This window comes from Catharus ustulatus, chromosome 5, assembly GCF_009819885.2.
Source record: "Catharus ustulatus isolate bCatUst1 chromosome 5, bCatUst1.pri.v2, whole genome shotgun sequence".
NCBI classification, from domain to species: Eukaryota; Metazoa; Chordata; class Aves; order Passeriformes; family Turdidae; genus Catharus; species Catharus ustulatus.
This window is the reverse complement of record NC_046225.1, coordinates 76,621,043-76,644,266: the sequence shown is the minus strand read 5'-3', so window position 1 is coordinate 76,644,266 and position 23,224 is coordinate 76,621,043. Positions and strand designations below refer to the sequence as shown.

Sequence of the window (23,224 nt, the reverse complement as noted above, 5' to 3'; positions counted from 1 at the left end):
TGGGGCAGCAGCACAAGGAGGGAGGGCAGGGGCAGGGGGGGTCAGTGGGGTGCTCAGCACCCACAGCAGAGGAGCAGAGAACGCACCAGGCAATCCCGAAATCCCCGGGCAAGGTCACAGAGCTCCAGAGTCAGCCTCGGCCTCTCCTGCCCTGGCACTGCCCTGTGCCACCCCACACAGCCATGGGGCACGGCCAGAGCCGTGTCTCTGAGTCCCTGTGTGCCTGTGACCCCATGTCCCTGTGTCCCTGTGACCCGTGTCCCTGTGTCTCTGTGACCTGTGACCCTGTGTCTCTGTGTCCCTGTGTCCATCTATCCCTGTGTCCCTGTACCCATGTCCCTGTGTCCCTGTGTCCATCTATCCCTGTGTCCTGTGTCCCTGTGTCCCCGTGTCCCTGTGTCCCTGTGTCTCTGTGTCCATCTATCCCTGTGTCCCTGTGACCTGTGTCCCTGTGACCCGTGCCCCTGTGTCCCTCTATCCCCATGTCCCTGTGTCCCTGTGTCCATCTATCCCTGTGTCACTGTGTCACTCTGTCCCTGTGTCCCTGTGTCCCTGTGTTCCTGTGTCCCTGTGTCCATCTATCCCTGTGTCTCTGTGTCCATCTATCCCTGTGTCCTTCTGTCCATCTATCCCTGTGTTCCTGTGTCCCTGTGTCTCTGTGTCCATCTATCCCCATGTCTCTGTGTCCCTGTGTCCCTGTGACCCGTGTTCCCATGTCCCTGTGTCCCTCTATCCTCGTGTCCCTGTGTCCCTGTGTCCCCATGTCCCCGTGTCCCTGTCTCTGTCTCTGTGTCCCTGTGTCCCTCTATCCCTGTGTCCCTGTGTCTCTGTGTCCCTCTATCCCCGTGTCCCCGTGTCCATCTATCCCCATGTCCCTGTGTCCCGTGTCCCTGTGTCCTGTGTCCCTGTGTCCCTGTGTTCATCTATCCCTGTGTCCCTGTGACCCGTGTTCCCATGTCCCTGTGTCCCTCTATCCTCGTGTCCCTGTGTCCCAGCTGGGCAGGTGCTGCAGTGACAAAAGCCTTGGTACATGCTGGTGCTCCCTGCTCTGCAGGCTGTGCCCACTGACAGGGACTCAGCGCTGGGAGCTCCTACCCGAGCTCCAGGCTGTTCCTTTCCCTGACTCCTTCCCCACCAAGAGCCCCCCGCTGTCCCCAGCCATCCCCCCCACCCTTGGCACGCCCAAGGTGACACCACAGCAGGAAAACACAACCTGGGGAGCTCCTGCAACCAGCCACCCCACTCTAAGGAAAACACCTGGGTGTGCTCTGGGAGCATTTCTGCATCTCCTTCCACACACACACACCTGTCCTGCTCTGAGCCAACCCCCACACACACCTGTCCTGCTCTGAGCCAACCCCCACACACACCTGTCCTGCTCTGAGCCAACCCCCACACACACCTGTCCTGCTCTGAGCCAACCCCCACACACACCTGTCCTGCTCTGAGCCAACCCCCCCACACACCTGTCCTGCTCTGAGCCAACCCCCACACACACCTGTCCTGCTCTGAGCCAACCCCCCCACACACCTGTCCTGCTCTGAGCCAACCCCCACACACACCTGTCCTGCTCTGAGCCAACCCCCACACACACCTGTCCTGCTCTGAGCCAACCCCCACACACACCTGTCCTGCTCTGAGCCAACCCCCACACACACCTGTCCTGCTCTGAGCCAACCCCCACACACACCTGTCCTGCTCTGAGCCAACCCTTCCCTCAGTGGGCAGCACGAGGAGCTCACTCCCATTTCCAAACCTTGGGGATCTCAGCTTCTTCTGAACTTCTCAAACAAGGACAGGTTGGACAGGGCTTGGAGCAGCCTGCTCTAGTGGGAGGTGTCCCTGTCCCTGTCCCTGTCCCTGCCACCTCCCTGTCCCTGTCCCTGTCCCTGTCCCTGTCCCTGTCCCTGTCCCTGTCCCTGCCACCTCCCTGTCCCTGTCCCTGTCCCTGTCCCTGTCCCTGTCCCTGTCCCTGCCACCTCCCTGCCATGCCAGGAGTGGGAGGAGATGGGATTTCAGATCCCGGAGATGGGATTTCAGATCCCTTCCAACCCAAACCATTCCACGAATCTGTGATTGTCTGATTGGCCCAGGGGGCTCCAAAACTAGTGGGGGAGGACAGACTGACGTACACAAGATTCATTTTCTCAGGAAAGCACAGCTGGAAGAACAACATAATTTAATTGTTTTACCTTTAGTTGAATCAACTTGTTAATTCACACCAGCCTGAAGGGTTTTCTCCAGGGACACCTATGTTTGCCCACTTGGTTTGTTATGAGCAGACAAGAGTTCTTGGCACTGACTTGAGGAGAGGGAAAAATCTTGGCAGCAGCAGCCCACATTTTTTTAAAAACATTTCCTTTTGAGTCCCAGCATAATGGAAGGTGACAATAGGAGTGATTGTCCAAGCTCAGGAAGGTCACCTCCAAACTCCTGCACTCACCTGCACTGCAGGGACAACAGGGCCAGGTGTGGGGGCAGGAGAGAGGGCTGGGAGTGCACAGGGGGCACAGGGAGGTACCAGGACTGCCCCAGTGCCAGGGTGACACAGGGAGGTACCAGGACTGTCCCAGTGCACAGGTGACACAGGGGTGAGGTACCAGGACTGTCCCAGTGCACAGGGTGTGAAGTACCAGGACTGTCCCAGTGCCAGGGAGGTACCAGGACTGTCCCAGTGCACAGGGGTGAGGTACCAGGACTGTCCCAGTGCCAGGGTGGCACAGGGAGGTACCAGGACTGTCCCAGTGCCAGGGTGACACAGGGGTGAGGTACCAGGACTGTCCCAGTGCACAGGGAGGTACCAGGACTGTCCCAGTGCACAGGGAGGTACCAGGACTGTCCCAGTGCCAGGGTGTGAGGTACCAGGACTGTCCCAGTGCACAGGGGTGAGGTACCAGGACTGTCCCAGTGCACAGGGTGACACAGGGAGGTACCAGGACTGTCCCAGTGCACAGGGAGGTACCAGGACTGTCCCAGTGCCAGGGTGACACAGGGGTGAGGTACCAGGACTGTCCCAGTGCACAGGGAGGTACCAGGACTGTCCCAGTGCCAAGGTGGCACAGGGAGGTACCAGGACTGTCCCAGTACACAGGGAGGTACCAGGACTGTCCCAGTGCACAGGGTGACACAGGGGTGAGGTACCAGGACTGTCCCAGTGCCAGGGTGGCACAGGGAGGTACCAGGACTGTCCCAGTGCACAGGGGTGAGGTACCAGGACTGTCCCAGTGACACAGAGGTGAGGTACCAGGACTGTCCCAGTGCACAGGGAGGTACCAGGACTGTCCCAGTGCCAGGGTGGCACAGGGGTGAGGTACCAGGACTGTCCCAGTGCCAAGGTGACACAGGGTATGAGGTACCAGGACTGTCCCAGTGCCAAGGTGACACAGGGTATGAGGTACCAGGACTGTCCCAGTGCCAGGGTGACACAGGGTGTGAGGTACCAGGACTGTCCCAGTGGACAGGGGGCACAGGGGGCACAGGGAGGTACCAGGACTGTCCCAGTGCCAATGTGACACAGGGAGGTACCAGGACTGTCCCAGTGCTAGGGTGGCACAGGGAGGTACCAGGACTGTCCCAGTGCACAGGGTGTGAGGTACCAGGACTGTCCCAGTGCCAGGGTGGCACAGGGAGGTACCAGGACTGTCCCAGTGCACAGGGAGGTACCAGGACTGTCCCAGTACACAGGGAGGTACCAGGACTGTCCCAGTACACAGGGAGGTACAAGGACTGTCCCAGTGCACAGGGTGTGAGGTACCAGGACTGTCCCAGTGCACAGGGTGTGAGGTACCAGGACTGTCCCAGTGCCAGGGTGACACAGGGTGTGAGGTACCAGGACTGTCCCAGTGCACAGGTGACACAGGGAGGTACCAGGACTGTCCCAGTGCCAGGGTGACACAGGGTGTGAGGTACCAGGACTGTCCCAGTGCACAGGGGGCACAGGGAGGTACCAGGACTGTCCCAGTGCCAGGGTGACACAGGGTGTGAGGTACCAGGACTGTCCCACAGGAGCCAGCCCATCACCCCAGAACCACGGGCAGAGCTCAGGGTCCCACACCAGCCCATGGTCACTGAGCAGGCCACCAGCAGCACCTTCCCAAGGGACCTGCATGAATTTGGGAAACACTGGGGCAAAGACAAAGAGCTGTGGCCAAGCCTCACTGCTGCAGTGCTGCAGGCAGCAGGGTGGCCCTGTGCCTGGTGACACTGTGGCTGTCCCAAAGGCCACCCTGGCCCCTTGTTCCCCTTGTTTGGCTCCTGGATGCACCCAGGACCTGCAGCTCCTACACACTGGTTACTCCTCATGCCTATGACTCACAACTCTCCTGAAAAAAATTCCATCAAGCCTCAAGGATAACTCAAACTGAGACCCTGAGATTTCTTTTTCCATTATAAATGAGAAAGAAAAACAGCCTAAACATTTCAGTCTGAACACTCAAAACTTTTTCCTTCAGTGCTTCACGCTGTTGCTCTCTCTCCTCCCCTCGCTGTCACACAGGAGTGTGACTAATCCTCTTCTTTCCTGGCCCTGTTACCTTGAAGGTATTTATAGAGTGTGATCATGTTCTCTCCTGTGTCTTTCTTCCCTCTTCAGCTCTGGATAAAGCCAGCACCCCCAGGCATCTCTCTCGTGCCTTCTCCTGCTCTTTGAGGCCACGCTCCCTGCCATGGCCAACCAAGAAAGGCTTTGGCTGCTGGGGAAGGTAGCAGGGCTGACACAGGCTCTGCAGGGAGCTCTGCTGCCCTGGCCAGACTGGCCCTGTCCACCCCTCCATGCCCTGTCCACCCTGGCCCTGTCCACTCTGGCCCTGTCCACTCTGGCCCTGTCCACTCTGGCCCTGTCCCACTCTGTCCCTGTCCACCCTGTCCCTGTCCACCCTGTCCCTGTCCACCCTGGCCCTGTCCCAGCCTGTGCCACCCCGCACAGCCATGGGGCATGGCCAGAGCCGTGTCTCTGTGTCCCTGTGTCCACCAGTGTCCTGGTGACACTGTGGCCAGGTCAGGGCCACCCTGTCCCTGTCCCTCACTGGCCCTGCCCACCCTGGCCCTGTCCCACTCTGGCCCTGTCCACCCCTCCACGCCCTGGGCAGCCACGTTCACTGCTCCCCCCCATCAGCAGTGCCATTATCTGTTTGACATTATCTCGTGTCCCTGCCCTGTTCTGTCCTGAGCTGGAGCAGCAGAAGGGAGGATGGATGGAGGGGCTGAAGGAGATTACACAGAACGGGTTCAGGAGTAGCCTGAGGGAAAGGGTCCCAGTGCCTGCACTGAGGAACCCAGGGCTCCAAATGGACTGTGGTCCCAGTGAGCCACAGCTGCCCTCAGCTGTCAGAGTCTCCTCCCCAGCAGAGCAGAGCAGAGCAGAGCAGAGCAGAGCCAGCCCTTCCAACCCGCTGGGAATGGCTCCTGGCTCATGGGCAGTGCCCAGGACAGGACTCGCTGGCCATGGCCAAAACCTCTTCAGGGATTTTAACAGGTGGGACAAGCCAATTCCCACAGCTCCAAATGCTCCTGGGCTCTGGGTGGCCTCTGTGGCCACCACAGGAGCCACCAACTCCACACAGCTCCAACCACCACTGGCACTAGAGCCCATCAGGTCTGTGAAACAGAAATTTCTCATCGGATTTCTTTCTCTCTTTTTAACCATGGAAAATATGTTCTCTGGGAAAATCCAGGCTTTGCAAGTGGAAAAACAAAACACTGAATAATGATGTTTTAATCTCATTTTCTTTGTCTTTCATTTTTTTTAGTGCACAGGTTGAAATGATGGGTCCTTGACTCCTCCCTCCAACACCAGCCCTTCCTTGGGGGGCACAAGCACTCGGTGCTTAGGCTGGGTCCATCATGACCAAGGGCAGAGCTCAGAGTGTCCCCAGGACTGGCCCTGCAGTCCTTGAGGAGTGTCCCTGCAGCCCTGCAAGCTCTGCCCTCAGCTGAAGGGGAAGCTCAGACCACCAGGTGAAAACCAGGTGTGATGAACCCGTTTCTGAAACCCATTTCCTGCAGCCTGCTGGGACCAGCCCTGTCTGCTGTGTGGCCAGGGACAAGGGAGACACAAATTCCATTCCTCTTCCTGCCCAAGGTCCCTCCAGGACAACCATTTTCTGTTTTCTTTAATAAAAGCAGATAAAACAGAATAGAAACATCTGCAGCTTCATTTTAGCCCTCATTTTTCTTGCCCTGAAATTATACTTAATAAGCATTTTATTTTCCACTTGCTATCTTTTATTTCAAATTTTACTGTTCCTGAAGTGTGATTGTTGTTCGAAAGCCAAACTGTACCAAAAGCCCAATATTTCTGGGAGATGAGCTCCTGATTTCCAGCTTGCTCTTTTACCAGAGGCTTTTCTATTTCCCACTCCAGGGCTGCCCCCCCTCTGTGGCACCCTCAGCCCATCCCAAATCCCAGAACAGGGCAGGGTCCCTGATCCATGTGCTCACAATGGGGAAGGTTTTCAGGATCCCTGATCCCTGTGCTCACCATGGGGAAGGTTTTCAGGATCCCTGATCCCTGCTCTCAATGGGGAAGGTTTTCAGGATCCCTGATCCCCTGCTCTCTATGGGGAAGGTTTTCAGGATCCCTGTGCTCAGGATGGGGAAGGTTTTCAGGATCCCTGATCCCTGTGCTCACCATGGGGAAGGTTTTCAGGATCCCTGATCCCTGTGCTCACAATTTGGAAGGTTTTCAGGATCCCTGATCCCTGCTCACCATGGGGAAGGTTTTCAGGATCCCTGATCCCTGTGCTCACCGTGGGGAAGGTTTTCAGGATCCCTGATCCCTGTGCTCAGGGTGGGGAAGGTTTTCAGGATCCCTGATCCCTGTGCTCACCATGGGGAAGGTTTTCAGGATCCCTGATCCCTGTGCTCACCATGGGGAAGGTTTTCAGGATCCCTGATCCCTGTGCTCACAATGGGGAAGGTTTCCAGGATCCCTGATCCCCTGTGCTCAGGGTGGGGAAGGTTTTCAGGATCCCTGATCCCTGTGCTCTCAATGGGGAAGGTTTTCAGGATCCCTGATCCCTGTGCTCACAATTTGGAAGGTTTTCAGGGTCCCTGATCCCTGCTCACCATGGGGAAGGTTTTCAGGATCCCTGATCCCTGCTCTCAGTGGGGAAGGTTTTCAGGATCCCTGATCCCTGTGCTCAGGGTGGGGAAGGTTTTCAGGATCCCTGATTCCCTGCTCTCTATGGGGAAGGTTTTCAGGATCCCTGATCCCTGTGCTCACCATGGGGAAGGTTTTCAGGATCCCTGATCCCTGTGCTCAGGGTATTGAAGGTTTTCAGGATCCCTGATCCCTGTGCTCACCATGGGGAAGGTTTTCAGGATCCCTGATCCCTGCTCACCATGGGGAAGGTTTTTAGGATCCCTGATCCCTGTGCTCACAATTTGGAAGGTTTTCAGGGTCCCTGATCCCCTGCTCACCATGGGGAAGGTTTTTAGGATCCCTGATCCCTGTGCTCACAATTTGGAAGGTTTTCAGGATCCCTGATCCCTGTGCTCACAATTTGGAAGGTTTTCACAGACATCACTGACTTTGGCTCCTGCCTGAGCACAAGGGAAGGGCTCAGTGGGCTGTGGCAGGCTGGTGCTGCTGGAACTCACATTATTCCTGATCCCAGCTCGTAGTTTGCTGCTTCCCACAAACTCAAACACCCCGGGTCAAACACGGCGCTGTCTCCTGGTTCTGCCTCACAGGAATTTCCCGGCTTTACAAACATCCTTATTTTACACCTGGATGCAGTGAATTTGCATGATTATCCACAAGAGATGCTGTGATTCCTCATCCCCTGGGACAGACCCAACCTGCAGATTAAACACTTCTGGGGCAGTTTGCTGAATTTCTTCTTGATATTTGGGTTTTTAATTCCTGTTTGTTAGTTTGTTTGTTGCTCCAGCCCTTCCATTATGATCAAAACTTCCTGGTAATGCAATAGCATCTAATGAACTCAATTAGGGATCTGGACCCCTGGAGTCAGGTATTTAATTACTGCCAGGTTTCCAGCACACCTTGAGGGCTGCCCTGTCGGGAGGAAAGCGAAGCCATGGCAGGAGAGGGAGAGAAATCTCCTTGGATTGGTCCCAGGAGGGTGGGGACTCTGACACTGCTTCCCCGGGATGTGTGTCCCCTGCCCATGCTGAGAGAGGCTCTGTGACCTGCAGGGACTCACACACCTTCAGTAGGGGAAAATCCAACCCTCAGCCCTTCCCTGGCTGCAGAATGGATCTCTGCACCTTCCTAAGGGACTCACACACCTTCAGCAGGGGAAAATCCAACCCTCAGAGCCTCCCTGGCTCCAGAATAGATCCCAGACCTTCAGCAGGGGGAAAATCCAACCCTCAGCCCTTCCCTGGCTGCAGAATGGATCTCTGCACCTGCAGGGACTCACACACCTTCAGCAGGGGGAAATCCAACCCTCAGAGCTTCCCTGGCTGCAGAATGGATCTCTGCACCTTCATCAGGGACTCACACACCTTCAGCAGGGGAAAATCCAACCCTCAGAGCTTCCCTGGCTCCAGAATGGATCTCTGCACCTGCAGGGACTCACACACCTTCAGCAGGGGGAAATCCAACCCTCAGAGCCTCCCTGGCTCCAGAATGGATCTCTGCACCTTCATCAGGGACTCACACACCTTCAGCAGGGGGAAATCCAACCCTCAGAGCTTCCCTGGCTGCAGAATGGATCTCTGCACCTTCATCAGGGACTCACACACCTTCAGCAGGGGAAAATCCAACCCTCAGAGCTTCCCTGGCTCCAGAATGGATCTCTGCACCTTCATCAGGGACTCACACACCTTCATCAGGGGGAAAATCCAACCCTCAGCCCTTCCCTGGCTGCAGAATGGATCCCAGACCTTCATCAGGGACTCACACACCTTCAGCAGGGGGAAAATCCAACCCTCAGAGCTTCCCTGGCTGCAGAATGGATCTCTGCACCTTCATCAGGGACTCACACACCTTCAGCAGGGGAAAATCCAACCTCAGAGCCTCCCTGGCTGCAGAATGGATCCCAGACCTTCATCAGGGACTCACACACCTTCAGCAGGGGAAAATCCAACCCTCAGAGCCTCCCTGGCTGCAGAATGGATCCCAGACCTCCATCAGGGACTCACACACCTTCAGCAGGGGAAAATCCAACCCTCAGAGCCTCCCTGGCTCCAGAATGGATCCCAGACCTCCATCAGGGACTCACACACCTTCAGCAGGGGAAAAATCCAACCTCAGCACTTCCCTGGCTCCAGAATGGATCTCTGCACCTTCATCAGGGACTCACACACCTTCAGCAGGGGAAAATCCAACCTCAGCACTTCCCTGGCTGCAGAATGGATCCCAGAACTTCATCAGGGACTCACACACCTTCAGCAGGGGAAAATCCAACCCTCAGAGCCTCCCTGGCTGCAGAATGGATCCCAGACCTTCATCAGAGACTCACACACCTTCAGCAGGGGGAAATCCAACCCTCAGAGCTTCCCTGGCTCCAGAATGGATCCCAGACCTTCATCAGGGGGAAAATCCAACCCTCAGCACTTCCCTGGCTCCAGAATGGATCCCAGACCTTCATCAGGGGGAAAATCCAACCTCAGAGCCTCCCTGGCTGCAGAATGGATCTCTGCACCTTCATCAGGGACTCACACGCCTTCAGCAGGAGAAAATCCAACCTCAGCACTTCCCTGGCTGCAGAATGGATCCCAGACCTTCATCAGGGACTCACACACCTTCAGCAGGGGAAAATCCAACCTCAGAGCCTCCCTGGCTGCAGAATGGATCTCTGCACCTTCATCAGGGACTCACACGCCTTCAGCAGGGGAAAATCCAACCCTCAGAGCTTCCCTGGCTCCAGAATGGATCCCAGACCTTCCTAAGGGACTCACACACCTTCAGCAGGGGAAAATCCAACCCTCAGAGCCTCCCTGGCTGCAGAATGGATCCCAGACCTTCACAGCTGTTCCCAGCTCCTGAATTCCCTCACCACAGGGAATCCAGCTGCATCTTCTCTCTGACAGCCCAGGAGCCTCCTCCACCTCCAGACCCTGCTCAGCACCTTCCCCACTGTCCCCTCCCCAGAACCTCTGGCCCTGACAGAGAACTCTTGTAGTGCCAGCTTAGCCAAGCTCCCAGAACAGCAGGAGAGCCCCTACAGCTCAGTCCTACAGGAGATTTCTCATCTCAGGACATTTCCTTCTAACCTTCCAGGGAGTCACAAAAAGATTCCTGACTGGGTAGGGGAAATCAGCATGTTCCCAGGGAATGGGGCACCCCAGCAGCTTTGAGGGGTTCCAGGGGCAGCACTTTGGGTTTAGGGTTTGCTAACGGTGTCTGTGCTGAAGGTGCCACACTCCTGACACAGCTCGAGCTCCCCATCCCTGCAGCTCTGTCACGTCACCCTGGGGCTTTCCCGAGCTCCAGGACCCCTGAGCACTCCTGCTGCACTGGAGGGGGAGCTCAGTGCCCCCCCAGGGGTGACAGGCTGTGACAAGGTGAGCATTTGTCTCTCCAGCAGCCTCCCTGGGTTACGTTCTCTTACCAAGGGGAAGAAACAAAACAATTGTCTTGGTTTGGGGGAAAATGTACCGTGAAATTGCTGTAACTGGTGTCAAAGCAACTAACCTTGCAGGAGTGAGCTCCTCAGCAGGCTCAGCAAACATTTCACTGCTCAGCCTGGGCAGGGCAGTGCCTTTGATTCTCCCCAGCCCTGGCTGCAATCCAGCGAGCAGCTCCGCTCTCCTCTCCCTCCAAACACCACGGCCTCCCTGCAGCCTCACCACAGAAGGTTCCAGGGCTTCTGTCCCCTCGAGCCTCGGGTTTTTGAGGTGCCAAACACCCAAGGGAGCAGCTGCAGGAGTGCTGCCTGTCCCTGCAGGAGCTGAGCCAGGAGGGGGAACGTCCCAGGGTGTCCCAGGCTATCCCAGGCTGTCCCAGGGTATCTCAGGGTGTCCCAGGCTGTCCCAGGCTATCCCAGGGTATCCCAGGGTGTCTCAGGGTGTTCCAGGTTATCCCAGGCTGTCCCAGGCTATCTCAGGGTGCCCCAGGGTGTCCCAGGCTATCCCAGGGTGTCCCAGAGTGTCCCAGGGTGCCCCAGGCTATCCCAGGCTATCCCAGGCTGTCCCAGGCTATCTCAGGGTGCCCCAGGGTGTCCCAGGCTATCCCAGGGTGTGCCAGGGTGTCCCAGGGTGTCTCAGGGTGCCCCAGGCTATCCCAGGCTATTCCAGGCTGTCCCAGGCTATCCCAGGGTGTCCCAGACTATCCCAGGTTATCCCAGGGTGTCCCAGGCTATCCCAGGGTGTCCCAGGGTATCTCAGGGTGCCCCAGGGTGTCCCAGGGTGTCCCAGGCTGTCCCAGGCTGTCCCAGGCTATCCCAGGGTGTGCCAGGATGTCCCAGACTATCCCAGGCTGTCCCAGGCTATCCCAGGCTGTCCCAGGCTATCCCAGGCTGTCCCAGGGTGTCTCAAGGTGTCCCAGGCTATCCCAGGCTGTCCCAGGCTATCCCAGGGTGTCCCAGGCTGTCCCAGGGTGTCCCAGGCTGTCCCAGGCTGTCCCAGGGTATCCCAGACTATCCCAGGCTACCCCAGACTATCCCAGGCTGTCCCAGGCTGTCCCAGGCTGTCCCAGGCTGTCCCAGGCTATCCCAGATTATCCCAGGCTATCCCAGGCTGTCCCAGGGTGTCCCAGGCTGTCCCAGGCTATCCCAGGCTATCCCAGGCTGTCCCAGGCTGTCCCAGGCTATCTCAGGCTGTCCCAGGGTGCCCCAGGCTATCCCAGGCTATTCCAGGGTGTCTCAAGGTGCCCCAGGCTGTCCCAGGCTATCCCAGGGTGTCCCAGGGTGTCCCAGGCTATCCCAGGCTATCCCAGACTATCCCAGGCTATCCGAGGGTGTCTCAGGGTGTCCCAGGCTATCCCAGATTATCCCAGGCTATCCCAGGCTGTCCCAGGCTATCCCAGGGTGTCCCAGGGTATCTCAGGCTGTCCCAGGGTGTCCCAGACTATCCCAGGCTATCCCAGGGTGCCCCAGGGTGCCCCAGGGTGCCTGGGATCATGGCTCAGGGAAGCTCAGCACCAGCAGCCAGCCTGGTACCACAAGCTGTGACTGAGGAGCTGTGAGCTTCCTCCTGGTGTTCTCCCTGGAGCAGCTCTGAGGAGGGGGACAGGCTGCCTGCCAGACAAACCCTGGCACCTCCAGCCAGCCCTCTGGGGCTGGAGTCAGACCCAGCCCCAGCTATGGGGCATGCAGAGCACAGAGCCATGCAATCCTGCAGTGCCTGGGGCTGGGGGGGACCTAAAGCTCATCCCTGCCAGGGCAGGACACGTCCCACAGGCTGAGCAGGGACAGAAAGACTTTAAATTAGAACCAGGTGGAGGGGATGCCTTTGGGGGATCCAATTAGAGCAGCAGGAGGAAAAAACAAAACAAAGTGTTCAATAAAGGCTGCAACGGTAAAAGAAGATGAATTGAGGAAGTCAAAGCCCTTTGAGATTGATGTGAGTGTTTATGTAAAATCCTCACGGCCAGGACCACATGGACTCTGCAGGGTGGTGGCCCAGGCTGTGCTTGCTCCAGACAGGAATTCCCAGCCATGTTCCAGGTGCAGGCTCCCTCCCCAGAGCCTGGAGTGCCCTGGACTTCCTTGGCTCTGGTTCGTGGAGGAGGATGGCGTTTCCCATCCAGCCAGCTCATCTGCTGCAAAGCTTGAGCAAAGCCTGATTATTCTGCCAGGACTGAGCTCAATTCACCACCTCTTAAAGCACCCTGGAGCTCTCCCAGGACCTGACCTGAGCCTTTGCTGGGTCCAGTCCAGCTCTGGGGCTCCAGAGCACGCAGGGACTCCCAGAGCTGCTCCTGCTGCTCTCTGGGGCTGATCTCTCCCCATGGGCACTGCCAGAGCTGCTCCTGCTGCTCTCTGGGGCTGATCTCTCCCCATGGGCACTCCCAGAGCTGCTCCTGCTGCTCTCTGGGGCTGATCTCTCCCCATGGGCACTCCCAGAGCTGCTCCTGCTGCTCTCTGGGGCTGATCTCTCCCCATGGGCACTCCCAGAGCTGCTCCTGCTGCTGTTTGGGGCTGATCTCTCCCCATGGGCACTCCCAGAGCTGCTCCTGCTGCTGTTTGGGGCTGATCTCTTCCCATGGGCACTCCCAGAGCTGCTCCTGCTGCTCTCTGGGGCTGATCTCTCCCCATGGGCACTCCCAGAGCTGCTCCTGCTGCTCTCTGGGGCTGATCTCTCCCCATGGGCACTCCCAGAGCTGCTCTCTGGGGCTGATCTCTCCCCATGGGCACTCCCAGAGCTGCTCCTGCTGCTGTTTGGGGCTGATCTCTCCCTATAGACACTCCCAGAGCTGCTCCTGCTGCTCTCTGGGGCTGATCTCTCCCCATGGGCACTCCCATCCCTCTCTGCAGCCATCAGTACTCAGTCCCTGGGGCAGGGAGAGCTGAGCCCAGAGCAGCCCTGCAGCTCGGACAGGTGAGTTCCAACCCAAATGATGTGCTTGCCCTTCTTTTTCACTGTACAAGTATGGGAAGTGAGGAGGGAAAACCCAAGTTTCCCAACTCCCAGCCCATGAGCATCTGGAGCTGTTTACACTCCAGCCCAAAGCCCACTGCCGTCCCCCTGGGGCTAACAAAGACATGGCTGAGCTCGGAGGTGTTTGAAAGACGAGCAATCTGAGCCTCCTTTTGGAAGAAGCACCACAAAATCTGTCCCACTCCCTTCTCCCCCCCGGCCAGCTGCCTGCACTCCGTGCCAGAGCAGCCCCAGCCATCTGTCCCAGCAGGGCGAGCAGTGCTGCAGTAACTCTGCCAGAGCACTCGGTGGGGACAGGTATCACACTCTGCCTTTCCCCGTTGGCTTCCATAAATCACAACCACAGCACAACTGCTCTCGCTGCATCTTTCATGCAAACTGCTTCCCAGATGGATTTGCACACAAAAATAGAGTCAGGGAATAATTTAAACTGGAAAAGCCCTGTAAATTGGGGAAGACAATCGAGTCTAACCATCCCCAGCACAGCCCAGGCCAGCACTGCCATGTCCTCAAGTGCCACATCCACAGGGTTTTTAAACGCCCCCAGGGATGGGGACTCCATCATTGCCTTGGGCAGCTGTGCCAGGGCAGGACAGCCCTTTCCAGGAAGGAATTCCCCAAGATCCACCCTGAGCCTCCACTGGCCCAGCCTGAGGCCATTCCCTCTGCTCTTGTCCCTGTTCCCTGGGATCAGATCCCAAATCCTTCTCAGGGCTGTCCCCTGAGCTGTGCAGAGCCACAAGGGCCCCCTGAGCCTCCTGTGCTTGAGGGGACCCTGGGGGAGGAAGGAGATGGAGTCACATGAAGGGAGGTGAAGAGAGACGAGACTTGAGAGTGACAGGAGGTGGCCAGAGCAGTTTTGAGCAGGAGAAAATTTATCTAACACAACAGGATACAGGGAAATCTTTTCTCCCCAGAGCACACGGAGGCAGGGGACAGTGAGGTTAATTCCATCATTCTGGGGACCATCCATCCCTTGCAGCCACCTGCAGCACCCAAACCCCAGTGCCCAGCAGCTCCTGCCAGGTGGGGCAGAGGCTCTGAGGCTCTGGGGACTCAGCACGGGCGTGTGGTGAGCACAGATGCTGATCCCAAGGGCAGGCAAAGATGTGTCATTGCTGGGGGGCCCCAGGGCAGATCTGCTGGGGCAGGACTCACCACAGTCACAGAACAGTCTGGGCTGGAGGGACCTTCTAGAGTTCATTTAATCAAAAATCCCAGTCACAGACTGGTTTGAGTTGAAAGAACTTCTCAAGAGCAGAGACACCTTCCACTGGAGCAGGCTGCTCACAGCCCCAGCCAGCCTCAGCTGGGCACTTCCAGGGGCACCCACCACCTCTGGCAGGCTGCAGGGAATGTCCCTGAGGACACGACACCAACACCCCCAGCTCAGCACAGCTCAGCCAGAGCCAGCTGTGGCACCTCTGGTGTCAGCCCAGGTTCTGGATGACTCACGGGTCCTCCATCCCCACAGCTCCTGCTGGGCTCTGCCCCTGCCCAGCCACACAACCTTGGCTTCCCTCCTTTCCCCCTGCAGGAGAAACCTCTCATCCACAGTTCCACCTTCCATCCACGGTTCCACACCCACCCACGGTTCCACACCCATCCACGGTTCCACACCCACCCACGGTTCCACACCCATCCACGGTTCCACACCACCCACGGTTCCACACCCATCCACGGTTCCACACCCACCCATGGTTCCACCTCCATCCACAGTTCCACACCCATCCACGGTTCCACACCCATCCACGGTTCCATCACCCATCCACGGTTCCACACCCATCCACGGTTCCACACCCACCCACGGTTCCACACCCATCCACAGTTCCACACCCATCCACGGTTCCACACCCACCCACGGTTCCACACCCACCCACGGTTCCACACCCATCCACAATTCCACACCCATCCACGGTTCCACACCCACCCACGGTTCCACCTTCCATCCACAGTTCCACACCCACCCACAGTTCCACCTTCCATCCACAGTTCCACACCCACCCACAGTTCCACACCCACCCACGGTTCCACACCCACCCACGGTTCCACACCCACCCACGGTTCCACACCCACCCACGGTTCCATCTCCCATCCATGGTTCCACCTTCCATCCACGGTTCCACACCCACGGTTCCACACCCATCCATGGTTCCACACCCACCCACGGTTCCACACCCACCCACGGTTCCACACCCATCCACAGTTCCACACCCATCCATGGTTCCACACCCACCCACGGTTCCACACCCACCCACGGTTCCACACCCACCCACGGTTCCACACCCATCCACGGTTCCATCTCCCACCCACGGTTCCACACCCATCCACTCTTCAGTCACCCTCTCAAGCACCAGGTTCCACTCAGCTCTCCCAGGGATCGGCACAGCCCCAGCTGGGATGGGCCAAGGGATGAAGGCAGCGCTCCCTCACCCTCCTCCTCCTCTCCCAGCCCATCCAGGCTGCAGTTCATTGCCACCAGGAGTTACCACAGGGCATTCTGACAGATGCTCTTAAAACAGGGGAGCTGCACTGAACTGAAGATTGACAGGAACAAGCTTTTCATAGTTTTGTTCCTTTTTATTTTTTTCAATGAAATGTGTTCTTCTGAAAAAATTCTTCTAGCAGGAGAACTACCTTTCAATTTGTCCTCTCTCACTTTTGGGTTGAGAAGAAAGAGGTCATTTATATTTTTTTTTAAGGAAGCAAAAGGAATATAAAGTCCACTAGAGGGAAAAAGAAATCATGAATATCTTGGTAGCAAGGTATTTTTATCAAAAGGTGGCAAACTTTAGAGACATTAGAAGCCATGTTTTAAATGACCAAGTGGAAAGTTATAAAAATGAACAAGTCTTGTGTGAAAATGATGAAGGGAATTTCAGGCACAATAGAAATCATCTGTGAAAATTGCCAAGAGAGCAAGGAAGACATTTCTGTCTCCAGAAGCAAAATAAAATGCTATTCACAATAATTCATACTAATTATTAGCCTTAAGTAGTACTAATTTTTACCCAGCAATAATTACTGTTTAAGGCTCCAGAGCTCTGGAAAAAAATCATTTCTGGGTGTGGTGAGATCCTTGCAGAGGAATCTGCACAGCGTTTGGGGGCAGCCTGTTGAGGGAGAAGTTTTATTTCTCCTCTGCACCAGCACGGACAGACAGAAATATCACATTGCTATTGATGCAAGAACGGATTGCTCCTGCCACAACTGACAAAGACACTAATTTAAGGAGAGTTTCCTCCTCTCTCTCTCACACACGTGCATTTTTCAAGAGGTTTTTTTTTGCTTTTCCCCTGGGATCTGAGCTCCCAAACCAGGTGAGAATCCTCCAGAGGATCTGGTGTTTGATTGTATCTGTGAAGAAACGCATGGCAGGCACGATGCAAAGGCCCAGTGCAGGAAAAGCTGCAGCAGAGATCGGCCCTGGTGCCACCTGGGGGTCCTGGTGCACTGCAGGGGCCAGAACTAAGCCCAGGTGCCAGGGGGTCCAGAACTGAGCCCAGCTCCCAGGGGTTCCAGAACAAAGCCCAGCTCCCAGGGGGTTCCAGAACAAAGCCCAGCTCCCCGGGGTTCTAGAACAAAGCCCAGTTTCCTGGGGTTCCAGAACTGAGCCCAGCTCCCAGGGGGTTCCAGAGCAAACCCCAGCTTACAGGGGTTCCAGAGCAAAGCCCAGCTCTCAGAGGGTTCCAGAACAAAGCCCAGCTCCCAGAGGGTTCTAGATCAAAGCCCAGCTCCCAGCGGGTTCCAGAGCAAAGCCCAGCTCCCAGAGGGTTCCAGAACAAAGCCCAGCTCCCAGAGGGTTCCAGAACAAAGCCCAGCTCCCAGGGGGTTCCAGAACAAAGCCCAGCTCCCAGGGGGTTCCAGAGCAAAGCCCAGCTCCCAGCTGTGCCCAGCCCTCCACCCCGACCCTCCAGAGGTGTTTGCTTTGTGCAGGGACTGCTGAGTGCTCTGAGATCTGGGCACTCCTGGGGAGCTGGGTACAGGTGCAGCCCAGTGTCCTTGTCACATTAATTACACTCTTTATATTTAACTCTGTCACTGCTTCCTGGAGCCTTGGTGTTCCATAAAGCATTCCTGAGCACCTCAGCACTGTCCTGAGGGGACACCAGAGCAGCCACGAGCTTCCCCAGAGCCATGCCATGTCCCTTGTCCCCATGTCCCCATGTCCCTGTCCTGGCATGTGTCTGCTGGGGACACAGCTCAGGGGGCTGATCTGGCTGAACAGCAGCCCAGGAAAACCAAAACATTGTTCAATTGTGCACTGCCCAGTCCCACCGTGGGGAGCCCCAGTCTCACCAGAACTGCCTCCTCCAGCCAGGATCATCCCAGAAATGCCAGAGGGGGAACAGCAAGAGCGAGGAGCTCGGGCTGCAGCCATAGGGTGCACAGGCAGCAGGGATGGAGCTGGAACTGCCAGGCTCCTGCCTTGCACCCTGAACCCCTGCAACACTGCATCCCTGAATCCCCACATCCCTGAACCCCTGCAACACTGCACCCTGCATCCCTGACTCCCCACATCCCTGAATCCCCACATCCCTGAATCCCTGAATCCTCACACTCCTGCACCCTGCATCCCTGAATCCCCACATCCCTGCACCCCTGCAACACTGCATCCCTGAATCCCCACATCCCTGAACCCCTGCAACACTGCATCCCTGCATCCCCACATCCCTGAACTCCTGCAACACTGCATCCCTGAATCCCTGCACCCTTCATCCTGCACCCTGCATCCCTGAATCCCCACATCCCTGCATCCCTGCATCCCTGAATCCCCACATCCCTGCAGGGAACCCCCAGGCACATCTCACGTCCATCCATGGCACAACATCCCCAGGACACCTCTAGAAGAGGCTGAGGGTGCCCAGGAGCATCTGCTGGGGTGGTGCTGTGCCTGCAGGGGTCAAATGCCGGTTCAGGGGTGAAAAGGTCCCTGTGGAGACCCCGAAATCAGAAGGGCAGAGGGGGAACAGCAGTGCTGGCTTTGCTCTGGCTCGGAGCAGAGGTGACAAGTGCGTCCTTAACGCCTGTCCCCGATTCCCAATGGCACTGCCCAGTGCAGGACTGGCCATGTGCTGCTCTTTTCTCCGAGCACACTTTCTCTAAAACCAATCAGGCCACCAGTCAGTCAATCCACGAGCCAGCCCACCCGAGCTGCTGGGAGCACGGATCCTGCCAGACCCGGCCCGCGAGGCTCAGGGAAAAGCTGAGCTCTGGGGGAGGCTGAGCCCAGCCCAGCCCAGCCCAGGGCACAGCTCCTGCCCCTCTGCCAGCCCAACCCGGCCATGCCCAGCTCCCGCTGCCCTCCAAGCCCCTGGAGCAAAGCATTCCCCGGCTGAGGACGGTCCGTGCCTCTCGGGGGATCGAATTTTGTCTCCCCCCACCTTCGGGACCGGGGAGAGCTGCTGCTGCTGACACCTAGTGCCAGGCAGGGCAGGGCGGGCGCGGATCACCCGGAGTCACCGGAGCTCCCGGGGCGATGTCCCGGCCACCTCCCGTCACACCGAGACCTTCTCCCCCTCCAGTGCCCACCCGCGGAGAGCAGGCGATCCCCTTCCCAGCCTCCCCGCAGCCTTTCCCGTCTATTTAATCACGGGCTCAGCGCTGGACTTGCTGCCTCAGCGGAGCACAGGGAGGGGACAAAATGCCCCACGGGGAGGAGCCGGGGTGGCACCAGGCAGTCCCCAGCCCCTGCCGGGGGCTGCAGCCCCTCCGCCCGCCTTTCCTTCTTGCCGGGGACGCGGGAGCCCCGGGAATTCCGCGCAGGAGAAGCGTCCGAGCGGAGCAGAGCGAGGATGGAGCGGGATGCTCAAAGCTCGGGAGCCGCAGCCACATCCCCGCGGACACGGGGACAGCGCTCCCGGCCACGCCAGGGGACAGGGCTGCCTTTAGAGCTCCTCGGGGACGGGGGAAACATCTGGGGTGCTTAGTCTGGGTAAGAACAAAGCCCTGAGGACAGCTGGGCTCCGGGCTCTGAGGAAACCCGCAGCACGGACCCCGAGCGCTCGCAGACACACGCGGCTCCCGGAGCCGCACAGGGCAGGGGCAGAGCCGGGGCTGCACAGGGCAGGGGCAGAGCCGGGGCTGCAAAAGGCAGGGGCAGAGCCGGGGCTGCAAAAGGCAGGGGCAGAGCCGGGGCTGCCAGCCCGCAATCACCGGCCCCGAGCCCCGAACTTCAATGCCCCGAACCCCGAATTCCCCTGCCCCAAACCCCGCACTCACCGGCCCCGAGCCCGCACTCACCGACCCTGAACCCCGCACTCACCGACCCCGAACCCCGAACTTCAATGCCCCGACCCCCGAATTCCCCCGCCCCGAACCCCGCACTCCCCTGCCCGAGCCCCGGCATTTCCCAGCCTCGGCACCCCGGGCGCTCCCGGCGCTGTGCAGACCGTGCCTCCCCGCTCCCCAGCGCAGCCGCTCCGAGCTGCCCTTCCCCAGGCAGTGCCCCCATTCCCGGGGTCTCTCCGGGCATCTCCGCGGCAAGCAGGACCACCCCGAATGTCAGCGGCAGAGCCCAGCTCGGCTCCAGAGCAGAGGAGCCAGCACAAGGCTGATGGCCACGGAGTCGTGGAATGGTTTGGGCTGGAAAGGACCTTCACGAGCATCTGGTTCCAGCCCGGGCTGCTCCCAGCGCGTCCCGCCCGGCTCGGCGATGCCGCCCGGGGCTGCTCCGTGCCCCGGAGCGCTGCGGAACGGGACACCCTGCCCCGAGCGCCCGGAACAGCCCCGCCAGCCACCCCGGCACTAAGTTGTGTCCCCGGTGCCCCCGCGCCGCGCTACTCACCCAGGAGGACCAGGGTGCAGAGGCAGAGGATGCCCCTCATCCTCCCGCTCCGCACGGCTCGGCCCCGGCGACTGGGCTCGGCTCGGACCCGGCCCGGCCCGGCGCGGCTCGGCGCGGCTCGGCGCTGCCGGAGGATGCGCGGAGGGCTGGGCAGGCAGGGCGGAGGGAGGGAGGCGGCCCCGAGCCCCGGCCCGGCCCCCCGGCCCGAGCTCACACGGCCGGGCCGGCCCCGCTCCGGCCCCGGGCCCCGCTCATGCCCGGGGCAGCGCCGGGAGCCCGGCTGAGCCGCGCCGCATCTCCGCCGAGGGGCCGCTCCCGGGCTGCCTCCAGTCCTTTTGTGCCTAGCAATTAGCTAATCTTCCTTTATTATTATTATATATATATTTATCTTTTATCCCTTTTTTGTGATGTGTTTTTATTTTTCGTTTTCTCCCTGCTCGCTCCGCAGCCAAACTTGCGGCGCTGCCCGAGCGCCGGGGCAGCCTCGCCGCCTTCCCCGGGCCGCCCCCGCAGCCCTCGGGGAGGGGCTTGGTGCTCGGCCCCCGCCTCCCTCCCCCGGCCCGCAGCATCCCGTGCCCTGTGCCCCAGGCTGGCTTCTCCCTCCCCGCTGCCCCGTCCCGGCATGTCCCCCCTCCTCCCTCCCCTCCCATCCAGGTGGGAGCCCCGGCCCCATGGCCTTGGACGTGTGTCCTACTGTCACTGTTTGTGGGCAGTGACACGGCCCTGGACACTCGGGCCACGTCCTTCTGGCCATGGCACCTTCCATTAGTCCCTGCAACGTGATGAGCTCCCGGTTCTCTTCCAAACCCTCTGTAAATTCGGCTGATGTGCTCCTACAACACACAATACACAGCTCAGGTGATGTGCTTCCATAACACACAGCTCAGGTGATGTGCTTCCACAGCACACAACACACAGCTCAGGTGATGTGCTCCCACAGCACACAGCTCAGGTGATGTGCTCCCAGAACACACAACACACAGCTCAGGTGATGTGCTTCCATAACACACAGCTCAGGTGATGTGCTCCCAGAACACACAGCTCAGGTGATGTGCTCCCACAACACACAGCTCAGGTGATGTGCTTCCATAACACACAGCTCAGGTGATGTGCTCCCACGACACACAGCTCAGGTGATGTGCTTCCACAACACACAGCACACAGCTCAGGTGATGTGCTCCCACAACACACAGCTCAGGTGATGTGCTTCTATAACACACAGTTCAGGTGATGTGCTCCACAACACACAGCTCAGGTGATGTGCTTCCAGAACACACAGCTCAGGTGATGTGCTTCCATAACACACAGCTCAGGTGATGTGCTCCTACAACACACAGCTCAGGTGATGTGCTTCCATAACACACAACACACAGTTCAGGTGATGTGCTTCCATAACACACAGCACACAGTTCATGTGATGTGCTTCCACAACACACAGCTCAGGTGATGTGCTCCCAGAACACACAGCTCAGGTGATGTGCTCCTACAACACACAGCTCAGGTGATGTGCTCCCACAACACACAGTTCAGGTGATGTGCTCCCACAGCACACAGCTCAGGTGATGTGCTCCCACAGCACACAGCTCAGGTGATGTGCTTCCATAACACACAGCTCAGGTGATGTGCTCCCACAGCACACAGCTCAGGTGATGTGCTTCCATCACTTTCCACCCAGCTCCTCACACCTCGCTCACTGTGGAGCACTGCTCCCTTCCCTGGTGCTTCCCCAGCTCTAATCCCCACAAAGTGACCCTGCTTTAGGGAGCCAACAGCAGAGCCTGGCTCCTTAATTTTTATGATGATGAGTGAGCATCAATTTTCACTGCCTCCATTTCATGCAAGGAGTGCCTGAGACACAAAACATGAAGTGACATCTTCAGGTTCCCCAGTAATTCACTGACCGATGGAGAAGGAGCAGCCTCGTCCCCGGGTCAGTGCTGTGCACAGCTATCCTTTCCCTTTCCCTTTCCCTTTCCCCTTCCCCTTTCCCTTTCCCTTCCCCTTTCCCTTCCCTTTCCCTTTCCCTTTCCCTTTCCCTTCCCCTTCCCTTTCCCTTCCCCTTTCCTTTTCCCTTTCCCTTTCCCTTCCCCTTCCCTTTCCCTTTCCCCTTCCCTTTCCCCTTCCCTTCCCCTTCCCTTTCCCTTTCCCTTTCCCTTTCCCTTTCCCTTTCCCTTTCCCTTTCCCTTTCCCTTTCCCCTTCCCCTTTCCCTTCCCCTTCCCCTTCCCCTTCTCCTTCCCTTCCCCCCAGGATCACTCAGGGCATGACCAGGACACTTTTCCCACATCACCCAGGCACTCCTTTTGGATATTTGCAGAGAGAGCTTTTTCCCACTGCTGGCTCAGATATTTTCACTGAGCAGGTATTTAAATGCTCTGAGGTTTTTGTTTTTTTTCCACTGGAGCTGTTCAGGGTTCTTAACTTGCATTTCCTCACGGCATCACCTCATTAATCCTTCCTGCAAAGCCAGAGCAACTGCACACTTTTATTTTTCAGGAGTAAAACAGAGAAGGGAAATAATTCATACAGCCATTGTAGGTGTTCTATATCAAACAGAAAAAGTCAAGAAAATACTTTTTTTCCCCTTCCCTGTTGGCAAATCAAAAGGAAAGTGTGATCCTCAGCCTTCCTCCCTGGCCTTCCTCTCCTTTTGAAAGCTTCTCCCATATTCCAGTCTGGAACTATTCATTTAACAGGTTTCCTAGTCCTCTGCCAGAACTGAAAAGTTGCAAATACATGAATGTCTTTAGCAACTGTATTTCACACCCAAAATAAGCATTTCCCGAGCTACCCAGTGGGGAAAAAGAAAGTGTTAATAAAGCCTCATTTGGAGTAAAAAACATTGCTCTGGAGTTGGTTTTTTTGATTTCTTTAAGAAGAGTATGATTATGTTTAAGCAAATTTCAAGCTGAGCTGCAGTTGAAACATCA

At 57.7% G+C, this 23,224-nt stretch overlaps 1 protein-coding gene across 1 annotated transcript in view; it reads right to left on the bottom strand.

Moving 5' to 3' along the window:
* LOC116996704 (GDNF family receptor alpha-4) overlaps positions 1-20,401 on the bottom strand; it is a 90,167-nt gene extending 69,766 nt beyond the window's left edge. Inside the window, exon 1 of the mRNA XM_033060643.1 lies at positions 20,297-20,401. Within this exon, the coding sequence (XP_032916534.1) occupies positions 20,297-20,336 (40 nt within the window). The 5' untranslated portion in view covers positions 20,337-20,401. The remainder of the gene's footprint in view (positions 1-20,296) is intronic.
* Between the last annotated feature and the right edge of the window lie 2,823 nt (positions 20,402-23,224).